The following is a 17,133-nucleotide window of genomic DNA, read 5'->3' on the forward strand; positions in this document are numbered from 1 at the left end:
CCAGGACGTAATTCAGCTATAGCTTTGGTAACATTACCTTCATCACCAGTTTCATCAGGGATGAACGTACAGCAGTGTTCCTAAATTACAACAACTATGTAAGTAAAGAGTTTGAGGAACAATTCCTAACATGTCAGCATGACTCGTTAGTGGAAGAGTTTCTTCCTTCTCTCGGACTCCTCTCCAGTCTGTTGTAGCCAGTCAGTTTGGGCTAGTCATCTTCAGGCCCGTGGCTGGTGAGTAGGCGTCAGGCGAGTTCTTCAGCGGACAAAGGTTTTTATACCGTCCGACTTCCGGCCTACTCAGGGTCTGGAAAGTTTCCACTAGCTTTCACTGCGACTGTTGAACCCACGTAGATCGTTCAGCTACCTTTACTGCTGTCGGTGCCGTGATCTGGACAACAAAGGGGCTGTCCCAACGGGGTGATGACCTTTCACCACTCGAATCAGGATCTGGTCACCCGGTTTTAGCAGTTCCTGCGTAGGAGAGAGAGGAGAAAGCGGCAGCTTACAAGAACTTTGAACATCTGTTCAGCAAACAGTTCACTCATCCACATCGAGAGTGGATCTGCCTCTTCGGCTTTCTCTTGCCATGGTTCCCCTTCCCATAAAGGGAGCTGGAATGCACTACCCCAAAAGGGTGTGAACATTTTTTTTAAAGTAGGTATTTGAATACTTAATACTTTGTGTACTATACCCTGCCTCCCTCCTGTTTGAGACATGAGACTTTCCATGGCTCAATTTAGCCACCAGGGGGGACAGGTTTTCTGGGAGTACTGGTTTGTTTCTCATGCCAACTAGAAGTTGAGTTGGATGACAACAGGGATAGGGGTGTCGTTGTCATCATCCTCTTCTTCCGGACCTTTCCCAGTTATTTGCATCGTTTTAACAAAAACGTCAACAGAGAGGCCCATAGGAAATTCCAACACTCAACCCACGGACATCTTGTCCCCAAAATGAGAGGACACCTCACTCTCAGGATTCACCAGCCTCATCTATGCAGCGTCTCGTGAACGCGCAGCCAGACAGGCAACATGGAGCTTACAGTCCAGATCCCCCTGGACTGCTCCCAGTCCAGGGGGATCTGGACCCTGACCCTAACCCAGGATTCTAACCCCCAACCCTCTAACTACAGGAGTTCAGGAGGAGGTCCGGATCTCCCTGGACTGCTCCCAGTCCAGGGGGATCCGGACCCTGACCCTAACCCAGGATTCTAACCCCCAACCCCGGGTGTTTTTACTACAGGAGTCCAGGAGGAGGTCCGGATCTCCCTGGACTGCTCCCAGTCCGACTTCATCGCCTACGACAAGATGGTGATCAGCCTGAAGGGAGGAGAGATGTGAGTCCGGGGTCTGAGGGGGTTCAGGGGTCTGAGGGGGTGTGAGGGGGTTCAGGGTCTGAGGGGGTTCAGGGGTCTGAGGGGGTTCAGGGGTCTGAGGGGGTTCAGGGGTCTGAGGGGGTTCAGGGGTCTGAGGGGGTTCAGGGGTCTGAGGGGGTTCAGGGGTCTGAGGGGGTTCAGGGTCTGAGGGGGTTCAGGGTCTGAGGGGGTTCAGGGGTAGGGTTAGGGGGGTTCAATTGTTGATTCTATGATCTGACCTTGACAGAGCAGCCTGGCAGGTTAGTCCAGTCACAATCTCCCTGGTGGAGTTAGTCCAGTCACAATCTCCCTGGTGGAATAAAAACAAGATGCTCTGCCCCCACTAGCCCTCCCCTTCCCAGGACACCTGTGGACCTGGATCAGAACTGTACCGGGTCTGTGGACCTGGATCAGAACTGTACCGGGTCTGTGGACCTGGATCAGAACTGTACCGGGTCTGTGGACCTGGATCAGAACTGTACCGGGTCTGTGGACCTGGATCAGAACTGTACCGGGTCTGTGGACCTGGATCAGAACTGTACCGGGTCTGTGGACCTGGATCAGAACTGTACCGGGTCTGTGGACCTGGATCAGAACAGACTGATACTCCGACTGTGATGTTCCCACACTGATATTCCGACTGTTCTTCTTCCAGCTACGTTCTGACTCTCATCACCGACGGCATGAGGAGCGTCAGGGCCTTCCACTTCGACAAGGCTGCTGCCAGCGTGCTGACAACCTGCGTAAGTCTAGACACCCCCTTAATCCTGAACCTGAACCAGGTTCATCTATAAAACTACAGCAGCACCACCTGCGTAAGTTTAGACACCCCCTTAATCCTGAACCTGAACCAGGTTCATCTATAAAACTACAGCAGCACCACCTGTGTGAGTTTAAACACCCTTAATCCTGGTTCAGGTTTATCTATAAAACTACAGCAGCACCACCTGCGTAAGTTTAGACACCCTTAATCCTGAACCTGAACCAGGTTCATCTATAAAACTACAGCAGATCACCACCTGCGTGAGTTTAAACACCCTTAATCCTGGTTCAGGTGCTGGTTCAGGTTCATCTATAAAACTACAGCAGCTCCACCTGCGTAAGTCTAGACACCCCCTTAATCCTGAACCTGAACCAGGTTCATCTATAAAACTACAGCAGATCACCACCTGTGTGAGTTTAAACACCCCGTTAGTTCTGACTGACCCAGGTGTGTGACAGGCCGTGGTTTACGCTCATTATATCACAGCTGAGCGGCGTCTCCAGCCCGGCGCCAAGTGATGCTTTTATAAAACGGTTACCAATAATGTAAATACGAAAGAGGAACTCACAATCTATTTGATGTAGTTTTTAATTAATCAGAAATGCATATCCAGTAAAAATATCCCCACTGACTTCCGGTTATGGCGCGCTGCTGAGCGGACATGTGGCAGAGAGCTCCCATGTAAAATCCGTATAATAAAAATCAGAAAGCCTCCAGGACGTACTCCAGACGCAAGAAACAGCTAAAATGCCCGGGCGACCGCAAACTAAAACTTCGAACCCCACTAAATCATCAGGTGGCTCCGGTAGCCCATCGAAGCTAACTAGCTCCGCTGCTAGCAACGAGAACACAAGTAGCTCCGGTCAAATTCTGGACGCTATTCACACAATGAAAGAAGACTTCGTGTCCAGGTTTGATGGGCTATTGGGCGCTATTCAGGGAGTGCAAGGGGAGTTAAAGGCATTGACTGGCCGAATGACTGAAGCAGAAGACAGAATTAGCACGAACGAGGACGACTTAGCATCTCTGAAAACACAGTCAACTAACATGAAAGCAGCTATGAAAGAACTAGCGCTGAAGGTGGATGACTTAGAGAATCGAGCACGCTGCTCGAATATGCGTCTGGTGGGTCTTCCCGAGTCAACAGAAGGACCCGATATGCGTGCTTATTTGGAAAAGTGGATTCCTGAAGTGCTTGGTGAAGACAACTTTCCAGGACCATTGTTGATAGAGCGGGCGCACCGAGTCGGCAGGATTATCAACAGAGCCGGGAATCAACAAACCCCAGCGCGACCCAGAGTGGTGGTCATGAAATTCCTGAACTTCGCTGATAAGGTACGAGTGATGATAGCAGCGAGGAGCAAAGGAAGGATCCTTGCCGGCGATAAAAGCGTCATGTTTTTCCCCGACATGTCTGTGGAGCTGCTTAAGCGCAGAAAGGTGTTTGATGCTGCAAAGAGAGAGCTGGCTTCTCTCCCTATCCGTGACCTGCGCTACGGAATAATTAATCCAGCCACCCTCCTGGTGACCATCAGGGGAAAACGACACACTTTTGACACAGCACCTGATGCGGAGGCTTTTGTGAGAAAATTGAAGTCTGACGGATACGAGGACACGCCGGGCGCTGATTGATTTGTTTAACGCGGTCACAATACAGGAAACTGCTTTTTTTTCTTCTTTTTCTGGACTGTTTTAACAATGCGGCTGCATTGCGAGCAGCCTGAGCTTTTCCTGGACTGTTAAGACTGTTAAGTCGAGTCTATTGTTTTTGCTGTAAAGTGGCTATATCTGATTTGCAATATATATTAAGATTATTTTTTAACATTTTGCATGGGGCTCTGTTGCGATTGCTGAGCATGTTGTTCCTCATCACGCCGTCGTGGGTGGACCAGCCCAGCTCCATAGTCAGGCCCGGTTCAGGGGTCTATTGGAAGTGTGACTTTTGGGAGGGGGGTGTGTATTTCGTTTGGGGAAATACACCCTGTTGTGTTCACGTTTTAAGGCACGTATTCTCTTTTTTCTTAGTTAAGTTTTCTTTTCTTTATGTTATATACTCATGTCCATCCCATACATACATTATAGTTACATGTCATGTCATCTGAACTTCAGTTTACTTCTTGGAATGTGAGAGGCTTAAATAAACTCGTCAAGCTTAAACAAGTATTCAGTAGGATTAGACAACTAAAAGCTAAGATAGTCTTTCTGCAGGAGACTCATTTATCACCTGAGGATGTGGTGAAATTGAGGAGGAGATGGTCAGGTCGAGTGTTTTCAGCTTCATTCAGTTCACACTCACGTGGGGTGGCCACTCTGATACATACTTCGTTACCTTTTCATCTTATTAAGGTTGATGAAGACAGATTTGGGAGATACCTTATTATCCAGTGTGAAATTCTCTCAGTTAGGTTAAACCTTGTCAACTTATATGGACCCAATGATGACAATCCTTCTTTTTTCAGAAACCTATTTTTGTCTTTAGCTGATTTGCCGGGTAGTTTCATCATAGGCGGTGATTTTAATTGCACTCTCCAGCCAAAGCTTGATAGATCCACAGGAATAGATAACACCCATGCCCAGACGAGAAAGGAATTATTACAGTATATTAAATAATTTAATTTAACTGACATATGGAGAAAAATCTATCCTAATCAGTCGACCTTTTCATGTTATTCTGCCACCTGCCAAACATTCTCCAGAATCGACTACTTTTTGATTTCTGCCTCTTTGGCGCCCACAATCTCGAGGAGCTGGTATGACAGTATTATAATTTCAGACCATGCATCGTTTTCATTTTGTCTAAATATGCCTTAGACGCTGAATTTCTCCACGGGGTGGCGCCTTCAATCATTTTGGCTGAGGGAACCAGAATTTGTGGAGTTTATTAGGGCACAAATTGATGATTACTTTAAAAATAACACATCCCAAACATCAGCTGCTGTACGGTGGGAAGCATTCAAAGCCTTCCTGAGAGGACAGATGATAAGTTTTACAAGCTTTAAACATAAATCTTGGAGGTTGGAGATGGAACAGCTAGAGAAAAAGATTAAAGAAACTGAATCAAAACACTTCTTAAACCCTTCCCAACAGTCATTTAAAGATCTTAATGAACTTAGAGCTAAATACAATTTGCTATCTCTCAACAAAGCAACTAAAAGTCTGCTGAAATTGAAACAATCCTATTATGAGCAGGGGGAGAAGGCCAGTAAACTCTTAGCTTGGCGTGTTAAACAATTTGAAACTGAAAGAACAATAAATACGATTCGGTTGGATGATGGCTCGGAGACTAGTGACCTTAAAGAAATTAACAACGCTTTTAAAGGTTTCTATGAGACCTTATACAAAACGGATCTCTCAACCCCAGCTTTACAAAAACAAAACGAATTTTTAGATTCATTGAACATCAGACCCCTTGAGAACAACTTCTTGGCTGATCTAAACCTTGGCATAACCATTGAGGAACTGTCTGCAGCCACTAGGAATATGAAAGGGGGAAAGACTCCAGGACCCGATGGGATCCCCATCGAAATGTATAAATTATTTCCAGAAACATTACTGCCACCTCTACTTGAAATGTATAAGGAGTCCTTAGGCAACGGGTCTCTCCCCCCCTCTCTAAATATGGCAGTGATTACACTTCTGTTAAAACCGGGTAAAACGTCTACACTTTGTACATCATATAGACCAATATCACTTCTTAATAACGACCTCAAAATTCTTTGCAAAATATTAGCTAGACGGTTAGATACACTTCTTCCTCAAATGGTGCACCAGGATCAAAATGGCTTTGTTCAGGGACGACAGGGATTTCATAATATATGACGAGTGCTTAACATTGTGTTTGAAAAGTCAGGCTGTGCGGACGCTGCTATCTTGTCATTGGATGCCGAGAAGGCCTTTGACAGAGTGGAGTGGCACTTCCTGTTCGAGGTACTACAAAGATTTGGTATAAAAGGGGAATTTCTCAGTTGGATTAGACTACTTTACGTTAACCCTCAAGCTGTAGTTTTAACAAATGGACTGTCTTCAGCACCTTTTAAGTTGTACAGGGGCACAAGACAAGGTTGTCCCTTGTCTCCTCTGTTATTTACCTTGGCTATTGAGCCACTTGCCATGGCAATTCGAAATCATACTGCTTTTACCGGCATAAGGATAGGAGACATGGAACATCGTATAGCCCTATATGCTGATGACGTAATCTTGTTTTGCTCTAATTTGAAACAGACACTACCAACTTTACTAGACATATCTAACTACTTTGGCACTTTGGATACAAAATAAATTACTCAAAATCTGTAATATTATTCATGGATGAAAAGGATCGACTAAACCCTCCAATTCGTACTCCTTTCACGGTTTCACACAAATGTTTCACATACCTGGGTGTTAATGTTGCTCCCACCACCGACAAAATTGTTCCTAATAACTACAATACTTTAACAGATAAGATCACCCAACTTATAAATGGATGGAATAATTTGCCCATTTCAATGATCGGGCGAATAAATGTATTGAAGATGTCAATTTTACCTAAATTTATGTATCTGTTCCAATCTATCCCACTCGCTCCTCCATCCTCACTCTTTAATTCACTTAGAAAGCTTTTTTCTAACTTTGTTTGGAACAATAAGCGCCCCAGGCTTAAGCTCTCGCTACTGTACTTGCCATATGAGAGAGGTGGTTTACAATTACCAAATCTTGAGTGGTACTACTGGGCTGCTCAAATCAGGGCAGGAATGTTTTATTTTGAGAGAAACCACCCCCCGGCCTGGGTTTCAATAGAAGCACATTCAATTAACATTCCTTTAAACTTATATGTATATTCTGCCAAAAAAAAAGAACTACTCAAACATACTAAAAATCCTTTCCTCAGAAATACAGTACTAATCTGGCATAATGCTCTTGCATATCTGGGAGAAACAACTAAACTGTCTCAATTTTCTCCAATTTTTGGTAATCACGAATTCCAGCCTGGTAGAGCAGATCTAGGTTTTAAAATCTGGGCTTCCCAGGGTATAGCCAAGATAGCTGACCTCTAAAATGAAAACGCGATTCTCATGTCATTTGAGGAGCTCAAATCGAAATATGGGATTCCTGCAAAACATTTTTTTAAATATCTTCAACTTAGAAGCTTTATCCTTTCCAAACAGAGTAATAATTTGAATCTTCCTCCCCTATCCACACTAGAGGACTACTCTTTGAGGTTTTTACATTCTAGAGGGCAGGTTTCCTTATTTTATAAGCTTTTTGTAAAGCAAGTCTAAAGAGTCATCACAACGCTTGTTTAAAGCATGGAGAATAGACTTGCAGGGAAATTTAACAGAGGAGGAATGGTCCAAAGCATGTTCTCTAGTCAGACTCAATCCATAAACACAAACTCCAAACTGCTGCAATACAAATGGCTAAGCCGTCTATACATAACACCAGCTAAGCTTCACCACTTTAATTCAAACATACCTGATACCTGCTTCAAATGCAAGGACCTAAAAGGTACCTTATTTCACTGTATGTGGGATTGTCCACAGATACCGTATTTTCGCGACCATATGGCGCACTGTGTGGAAAGGCGCACCCTCAGTTTTGTGTGTCATTTTTGGTTTTAAAACACACATATGGCGCACCGACCCAAAAGGCGCCGTCTACGGAGACGTAGCTGCACACACGCACGCTGCAGAACACACACGCGCTAAAAATACAGCGGAAGCAAAACTTAGTTTGATATTTTATTTCACTTTTCACATCAATCAAACCCTTCAAAGGTTCATATTCTGTTTCTGCATTAAAGAATTTAAAAAAAAACACCGGGTTGCTGCACATAAACCTGTCTCAGCCACTGATCATCTCCTCATCCATCCAGCCCTTTTCATTTCACTCTGGCTGGAAAAGTCTCTTTAGGGAACGCTTTTCTTTTAAAAATCCCCACCGCGGCGGTCCCGGGTCCCGCTCCCCGTCTGCTCCCCCGCGCTGGACCGTGACCCGGGTCCCGCTCCGCCCCCCCCCCCCCCCCCGCGCGCTGGTCCCGCGGCGGTCCCGGGTCCCGCGTCCCGGGTCCCCCGCGCTGGACCCGCTCACACACGCGCTGTCGGGGATCCGGTACCGGGTTGTATCTGACAGGAGCTCCGTTAATTCAGCTGCGCCAGTCCGAATTTCCAGACCTGTCTCAGCTTCTTGATCATCATCATCCCTTCATCCAGCCCCCTCTTTTCATTCACCCTTATAATGACTCCGGCTGGAAACGTCTTATGCAAAGTTTTTCTTTTAAAAATCACCACAGTTTCTGTCCATCAGCTGCGCCAGGCAACCACCACATACATGAGAATCTGTGTGTGTCGCGCCGCGAACACACACCCGCGCATGTCGGGATCCGGTACCGGGTTTGTAACCGACAGATTTGGCTGCAAATTTCGGAGGGTGAAGCTGATCTGACCTGAGACAGACCCCAGAAATCCCTTCTCGTAAAGCGGCCGGGAACCAGGTGATCGGACCGCTTGGGGAACCAGGAAGTCGGCTGCAGCAGCGCGCATCACCGCGCTGCTCCAGCCGCTGCTTTAACCGGGGAAAGTCACCGGGGATGCGGCGATCGGACCCCGCAAACCCACGGCAGGTGCTTCCTCGGTTCCCGACATGCAAAACACACGCGCGCTGCAGAACACACACACACAAGTGTGCTTATTTAAATAGAGCGGAGCAAAACTTAGTTTGATTGTATTTTATTTCACTTTACACATCAAGCAAATCCTTAAAAGTTTTCATCATCTGTTTCGCATTAAACAGCTCAGTGGAGTCTCATTCACGTCGCAACTCACGGGGGCTTCACCCGCCCCCTTCTCCCTTTACCGTTCTCATGGTGGCCGGCCTGACATTACCGTAATTCAGGTAATAGACACGGCGCACCGTTTCAAAAGGCGCCCGGCACATTTAAAAAAAAAAAAAAAAAAAAAAAAAAATGTGCGCCTTATGGTCGCGAAAATACGGTACTTTCTTTTTGGAGGAAAGTTTTGGACCTGGCTAGCCGAATCACAGGTGAAGAGATGCCACTCAGTCCTAAAATGTGTCTACTAAATCTCTATCCAGAGGACTTCACTACCTCCAAAAAAATTAGATCTCTTCTGAATATTTGTTTTCTAGAAGCCAAACGTTGTATAGCTTGCTCGTGGAAATCAGATACACCCTGTGCCACATCCCAGTGGTTGAAGGGAATGACTTTTTGCTTAGCTTTGGAGAGGATAAGCTACACAATAAAGAACAGACTTGACAAGTTTTTGGAAATTTGGTCCACATTCTATAACTTCCTTCAGAATAACAATATAGAAGTTGACGGATGGAAGGGTGATAAGATGGATTAAGGCTGAGTTTTTTTTTTTTTTTTTTTTTTTTTTTCTCCTTTGATATAATCTAATTTGATTTAATAAAGTAATGATTAATTTATTTTATTTAATAATTGTATCGATTTCATTCTGCTTTCTTCCTTTAAACAATGTAATTAGTCAATGTAATCCTACGGACTGTATACTGTGTCACGAACAACTGGATTCTACACTTATCACTATTCATTACAGAGCTGTTTTTTTTTTCCTTATTATGTGCCTTGTTGTCTTGTTCTGTATTGTCTGTTATATGAACAAAATTCTTAATAAATACATGTTTAAAAAAAAAAAAAAAATATCCCCACTGTGTAAAAAAATAGTCCCATCTCTCCTGACGTTAGTTCTGCGTGTCGTCTTTTCCTCGGCTTTTTTTTTTCGGAGACAGGAACTCCTCAATCCATCCATCGTTAGCTCCTCCCCGCTAACGTTAGCTCCTCCCCGGAGATCAACTTTTACCCTCAACATGACTCATTAATTGTAATTAATTGTAATCTGTACCAGTTGGTTGTTGTCATGGAAACATTGTTGCTTCCCTGACGTGGAATGATCTGCTGTGATGAGACTTTAGAATAGAAGCCGTGGTATAAGCTCATTATAGCACAGTTAACAACCAATCAGATCATTATACCACAGTTAACAACCAATCAGATCATTATACCACAGTTAACAACCAATCAGATCATTATACCACAGTTAACAACCAATCAGATCAATATACCACAGTTAACAACCAATCAGATCATTATACCACAGTTAACAACCAATCAGATCATTATACCACAGTTAACAACCAATCAGATCATTATACCACAGTTAACAACCAATCAGATCATTATACCACAGTTAACAACCAATCAGATCATTATACCACAGTTAACAACCAATCAGATCATTATACCACAGTTAACAACCAATCAGATCATTATACCACAGTTAACAACCAATCAGATCATTATAGCACAGTTAAAGGTATTGTGACATAATTTTTAACATGCTTTTAACACTATTAAAAGTCTTGGCCAACATCCCTCAAATGTGTCTAAAAAGGTGTAACAAGAAAAACTTCACTCCAGTACTCCATGCCTGGCTTTTTTTATGACGGTGTTTTGTGCCTGTGATAAACGCGTCCTTTTCCCGTCCTTTTTCCAGTTCGTTGTTTTTTGGGTGTAATTGATGTCAAGACACCCAACAAAACACAAAAAATCAAGAAAAATGTGTTTTTCATGTCACAATCCCTTTAACAACCACAACAACAGGTCTCCAGGTCTCTCCAGGTCTAGATCAGGTCTGGACCAGGTCCAGGTCCAGGACCAGGTCCAGGTCTAACCAGACCCCCCTCTCCCCCAGATGGTGACCATGGAGCCGGGGTTCCTGTTCCTGGGGTCCAGGTTAGGGAACCCTGGAGCAGGTCTCAGCAGGTTTAGACCAGGTCTACAGGTCTGGATCAGGTCCAGGTCCAGGACCAGGATCAGGTTCTGGTCCAGGTCTAACCAGGTTCTGGTTCTCCCCCCAGATGGTGACCATGGAGCCCGGGTTCCTGTTCCTGGGGTCCAGACTGGGGAACTCTCTCCTACTGAAATACACAGAGAAGCTGCAGGAGACGCCGCTGGAGGACAAGAAGCAGGCAGGTTCCTGATCGTGTTATTGATCCCTGATCACTGTTATTGATCACTGATCACTGTTATTGATCACTGATGGTGCTACTGATCACCTATGGTTGTTACTGATCCTGGTCCCTGAACCTGCAGGAGGAACCGCCCAACAAGAAGAAGAGACTGGAGTCTTCCAACTGGACCGGTAGGTTCCCCCCCCCCCGGTCTGTGACTTCACTGGTCCTGTGATGTCTCTGGTCCCGTGATGTCACTGGTCCCGTGACGTCACTGGTCCTGTGATGTCACTAAGCCCCCCCCTCCTCTAACGGTGTTTCTCTAACTTCTCTCTTCAGACGAGGTGGATGAGATCGAGGTTTACGGCAGTGAAGCTCAGTCAGGAACCCAGCTGGCCACCTACTCCTTCGAGGTAGGTTCTGGTTCTGGTTCTGGTCCAGTTTAAAGGTCCAGGAATGCAGCATCCTGGTTGAGTTTCCTGCAGGTTTGTGATGGTTCTGGTTAGGGCTGGGCGATATATTTATATATATATATATTTGTGACAAATTGACTTGAATGTTTTATTTGACATTTGCACAAATGTTTTGTTATTTGCACAACTGTCAACCTCAGTGGAAAAGTCTGCCTGTTACTGTCTACATTGTAATAATTACACAGTGTATTTTAATGTAATTGTTATGCAGGAAAGGGATATTTGTTTTATTTTATTCAAGAAGCATTTTTATTCTATATATGCAGGCATTTTATTTTTATTTCATTTGTTTTATACATGTTGATATTGTGCAGACCTCTGTTAATAAAGGAACCTGTGTGACATTTGGCACGAGGCTTTGTATTAAAACTGTTTTTTTAAGAAATGAAGCTAACAGAGATGCTAACGGAGATGCTAACGGAGATGCTAACGGAGATGCTAACGGATATGCTTACAGAGATGCTATGCTATAATGCTTTGGGGGAAACCCCAATTATGGCACAGAAAAAATATGGATATATATCGAGTATCAACATTCAGCTAGAAAATATCGAGATATGACTTTTGGTCCATATCACCCAGCCTTAGTTCTGGTTCTGGTCCAGTTTAAAGGCCCAGTTGTGTCTCCTGCAGGTTTGTGACAGCATCCTGAACATCGGCCCCTGTTCCAACGCCTCCATGGGGGAGCCGGCCTTCCTGTCTGAGGAGGTAAGTTCTGATCCAGGTTCACAGACCCGGTACAGTTCTGATCCAGGTCCACAGACCCGGTACAGTTCTGATCCAGGTCCACAGACCCGGTACAGTTCTGATCCAGGTCCACAGACCCGGTACAGTTCTGATCCAGGTCCACAGACCCGGTACGGTTCTGATCCAGGTCCACAGGTGTCCAGGGAAGGGGAGGGCTAGTGGGGGCAGAGCATCTTGTTTTTATTCCACCAGGGAGATTGTGACTAGAGCGATCGGCCAAACCGCTCTGTCAAGGCCAGATTATAGAATGAACAATCGTATTGAGAAAAACAGACAGACTCAGTAATTTTCCGTCTGCCTTCAGTCTCTGGTTCATCAATGGCGACTCCAATCAGACCAATTTGTGGCCATTTCCCGCCAAGCCGAGCTTCCACCTTCTCCAGGGTCTTATCCATCTTACCAATGAGCTCAAAGACGCCGCCAGCCTGAGATTCTGTTCAAGAATCACATCCAGCTTACGGCTTTGCTCCCCCAGCGTTAAAGTCTGAGTGTTGATCACCTTGCTTGATCCTTCAGCCACGTCCGGCAGCTCTGAAAGAGCCAGAACAGCTGTCGACGACTTACGCATTAGTCGATATGCCAGGTAACCGCCAGATCCAAACAGCAGAAATCCTGCTATCATAAATCCAATTATGAAGCATCTTCAACGTCCTCGACAGACAGAATCACCAAACACAACGGTTTCCAATGTTTCCAGGAATCCATTGTGTATCCAACAAAAAATGTCCCATGGGGGCAGGAGGGCTCCTTGTCCCCCTGACTTCTGGTCGCAAAAATGTGGTCAATTGTGCTGAGAGACCAGTTAATCAATTCCATGATTGTAGAGAGTTTGGGAGGAGTGAAAAAGAGAAGCTCTAAAGACGAGACAAAAAGCAGCAGCAGGGCAGATAGGGAGGGAGCAGAAAAGCGTCGGCCTTCGCCGAGAGCCGGAAGAAGAAGAATTTACACCCCATTTACCCCCAAACGTCAGCTCTAACCTCCATGTTGTTCCCCCTTGTTTCCAGTTCCAGAACAACCCAGAACCGGACCTGGAGGTCGTCGTCTGCTCCGGATACGGCAAGAACGGAGCTCTGTCTGTCCTGCAGGTGAACTTACTACCCATAACGATACTTAAATATGTAATGGTAAATCAGGGACTATATTCACTACAGGTAAATCAGGGACTAGTGCACTACAGGTAAATCAGGGACTAGTGCACTACAGGTAAATCAGGGACTACATGCACTACAGGTAAATCAGGGACTAGTGCACTACAGGTAAATCAGGGACTAATACACTACAGGTAAATCAGGGACTACATGCACTACAGGTAAATCAGGGACTACATGCACTACAGGTAAATCAGGGACTAGTGCACTACAGGTAAATCAGGGACTAGTGCACTACAGGTAAATCAGGGACTACATTCACTACAGGTAAATCAGGGACTATATTCACTACAGGTAAATCAGGACTATATTCACTACAGGTAAATCAGGACTAGATTCACTACAGGTAAATCAGGGACTATATTCACTACAGGTAAATCAGGGACTATATTCACTACAGGTAAATCAGGGACTAGTGCACTACAGGTAAATCAGGGACTATATTCACTACAGGTAAATCAGGGACTACATTCACTACAGGTAAATCAGGGACTACATGCACTACAGGTAAATCAGGGACTACATGCACTACAGGTAAATCAGGGACTATATTCACTACAGGTAAATCAGGGACTATATTCACTACAGGTAAATCAGGGACTACATGCACTACAGGTAAATCAGGGACTATATTCACTACAGGTAAATCAGGGACTACATGCACTACAGGTAAATCAGGACTATATTCACTACAGGTAAATCAGGGACTCCAGGTAAATCAGGGACTATATTCACTACAGGTAAATCAGGACTATATTCACTACAGGTAAATCAGGACTACATTCACTACAGGTAAATCAGGACTATATTCACTACAGGTAAATCAGGGACTATATTCACTACAGGTAAATCAGGGACTATATTCACTACAGGTAAATCAGGACTATATTCACTACAGGTAAATCAGGGACTACATGCACTACAGGTAAATCAGGACTATATTCACTACAGGTAAATCAGGGACTACGTGCACTACAGGTAAATCAGGGACTACGTGCACTACAGGTAAATCAGGGACTATATTCACTACAGGTAAATCAGGACTACATTCACTACAGGTAAATCAGGGACTACATTCACTACAGGTAAATCAGGACTATATTCACTACAGGTAAATCAGGGACTACGTGCACTACAGGTAAATCAGGACTATATTCACTACAGGTAAATCAGGGACTACGTGCACTACAGGTAAATCAGGGACTACGTGCACTACAGGTAAATCAGGGACTATATTCACTACAGGTAAATCAGGACTACATTCACTACAGGTAAATCAGGGACTACATTCACTACAGGTAAATCAGGACTATATTCACTACAGGTAAATCAGGGACTACGTGCACTACAGGTAAATCAGGACTATATTCACTACAGGTAAATCAGGACTATATTCACTACAGGTAAATCAGGGACTACATGCACTACAGGTAAATCAGGACTATATTCACTACAGGTAAATCAGGACTATATTCACTACAGGTAAATCAGGGACTACAGGTAAATCAGGGACTATATTCACTACAGGTAAATCAGGACTACATTCACTACAGGTAAATCAGGACTATATTCACTACAGGTAAATCAGGGACTATATTCACTACAGGTAAATCAGGGACTATATTCACTACAGGTAAATCAGGGACTACATTCACTACAGGTAAATCAGGACTATATTCACTACAGGTAAATCAGGGACTAGTGAACTACAGGTAAATCAGGGACTACGTGCACTACAGGTAAATCAGGGACTACGTGCACTACAGGTAAATCAGGGACTATATTCACTACAGGTAAATCAGGGACTACATGCACTACAGGTAAATCAGGGACTACATGCACTACAGGTAAATCAGGGACTACATTCACTACAGGTAGATCAGAGATTATATTCACTACAGGTAAATCAGGGACTACATGCACTACAGGTAAATCAGGGACTACATGCACTACAGGTAAATCAGGGACTACATTCACTACAGGTAAATCAGGGACTATATTCACTACAGGTAAATCAGGGACTACATGCACTACAGGTAAATCAGGGACTATATTCACTACAGGTAAATCAGGGACTACATGCACTACAGGTAAATCAGGGACTACATGCACTACAGGTAAATCAGGGACTATATTCACTACAGGTAAATCAGGGACTATATTCACTACAGGTAAATCAGGGACTAGTGCACTACAGGTAAATCAGGGACTAGTGCACTACAGGTAAATCAGGGACTAGTGCACTACAGGTAAATCAGGGACTAGTGCACTACAGGTAAATCAGGGACTACATTCACTACAGGTAAATCAGGACTATATTCACTACAGGTAAATCAGGACTATATTCACTACAGGTAAATCAGGGACTAGTGCACTACAGGTAAATCAGGGACTAGTGCACTACAGGTAAATCAGGGACTACATGCACTACAGGTAAATCAGGGACTACATGCACTACAGGTAAATCAGGGACTAGTGCACTACAGGTAAATCAGGGACTACGTGCACTACAGGTAAATCAGGAACTATATTCACTACAGGTAAATCAGGGACTAGTGCACTACAGGTAAATCAGGGACTATATTCACTACAGGTAAATCAGGGACTACGTGCACTACAGGTAAATCAGGGACTACATGCACTACAGGTACATCAGGGACTAGTGCACTACAGGTAAATCAGGGACTAGTGCACTACAGGTAAATCAGGGACTAGTGCACTACAGGTAAATCAGGGACTAGTGCACTACAGGTAAATCAGGGACTATATTCATTACAGGTAAATCAGGGACTAGTGCACTACAGGTAAATCAGGGACTATATTCACTACAGGTAAATCAGGGACTAGTGCACTACAGGTAAATCAGGGACTACATTCACTACAGATAAATCAGGACTATATTCACTACAGGTAAATCAGGGACTACATTCACTACAGGTAAATCAGGGACTACATGCACTACAGGTAAATCAGGGACTACATGCACTACAGGTAAATCAGGGATTATATTCACTACAGGTAGATCAGGGACTAGTGCACTACAGGTAAATCAGGGACTATATTAACTACAGGTAAATCAGGGATTATATTCACTACAGGTAAATCAGGACTGTATTCACTACAGGTAAATCAGGGACTAGTGCGCTACAGGTAAATCAGGGACTATATTAACTACAGGTAAATCAGGGACTACATTCACTACAGGTAAATCAGGGACTACATTCACTACAGGTAAATCAGGGACTACATTCACTACAGGTAAATCAGGGACTATATTCACTACAGGTAGATCAGGGATTATATTCACTACAGGTAGATCAGGGACTAGTGCACTACAGGTAAATCAGGGACTATATTAACTACAGGTAAATCAGGGACTACATTCACTACAGGTAAATCAGGGACTACATTCACTACAGGTAAATCAGGGACTACATTCACTACAGGTAAATCAGGGACTATATTAACTACAGGTAAATCAGGGACTACATGCACTACAGGTAAATCAGGGACTATATTCACTACAGGTAAATCAGGGACTATATTAACTACAGGTAAATCAGGGACTACATGCACTACAGGTAAATCAGGGACTAGTGCACTACAGGTAAATCAGGGACTATATTCACTACAGGTAAATCAGGGACTATATTCACTACAGGTAAATCAGGACTAT

General features: G+C 44.3%; 1 protein-coding gene across 1 annotated transcript in view; it reads left to right on the top strand.

The window, feature by feature from the left end:
- Window positions 1-17,133, top strand: part of LOC133460979 (cleavage and polyadenylation specificity factor subunit 1-like) — a 72,684-nt gene that overhangs the window by 15,494 nt on the left and 40,057 nt on the right. The window contains exons 10-17 of the mRNA XM_061741691.1: window positions 1,245-1,338; window positions 2,012-2,099; window positions 10,831-10,871; window positions 11,038-11,107; window positions 11,232-11,280; window positions 11,429-11,502; window positions 12,196-12,270; window positions 13,314-13,394. Coding sequence (XP_061597675.1) covers window positions 1,245-1,338; window positions 2,012-2,099; window positions 10,831-10,871; window positions 11,038-11,107; window positions 11,232-11,280; window positions 11,429-11,502; window positions 12,196-12,270; window positions 13,314-13,394 — 572 coding nt within the window. The remainder of the gene's footprint in view (window positions 1-1,244; window positions 1,339-2,011; window positions 2,100-10,830; window positions 10,872-11,037; window positions 11,108-11,231; window positions 11,281-11,428; window positions 11,503-12,195; window positions 12,271-13,313; window positions 13,395-17,133) is intronic.

This window comes from Cololabis saira, chromosome 15 (genome assembly GCF_033807715.1).
Source record: "Cololabis saira isolate AMF1-May2022 chromosome 15, fColSai1.1, whole genome shotgun sequence".
Taxonomy (NCBI): domain Eukaryota; kingdom Metazoa; phylum Chordata; class Actinopteri; order Beloniformes; family Belonidae; genus Cololabis; species Cololabis saira.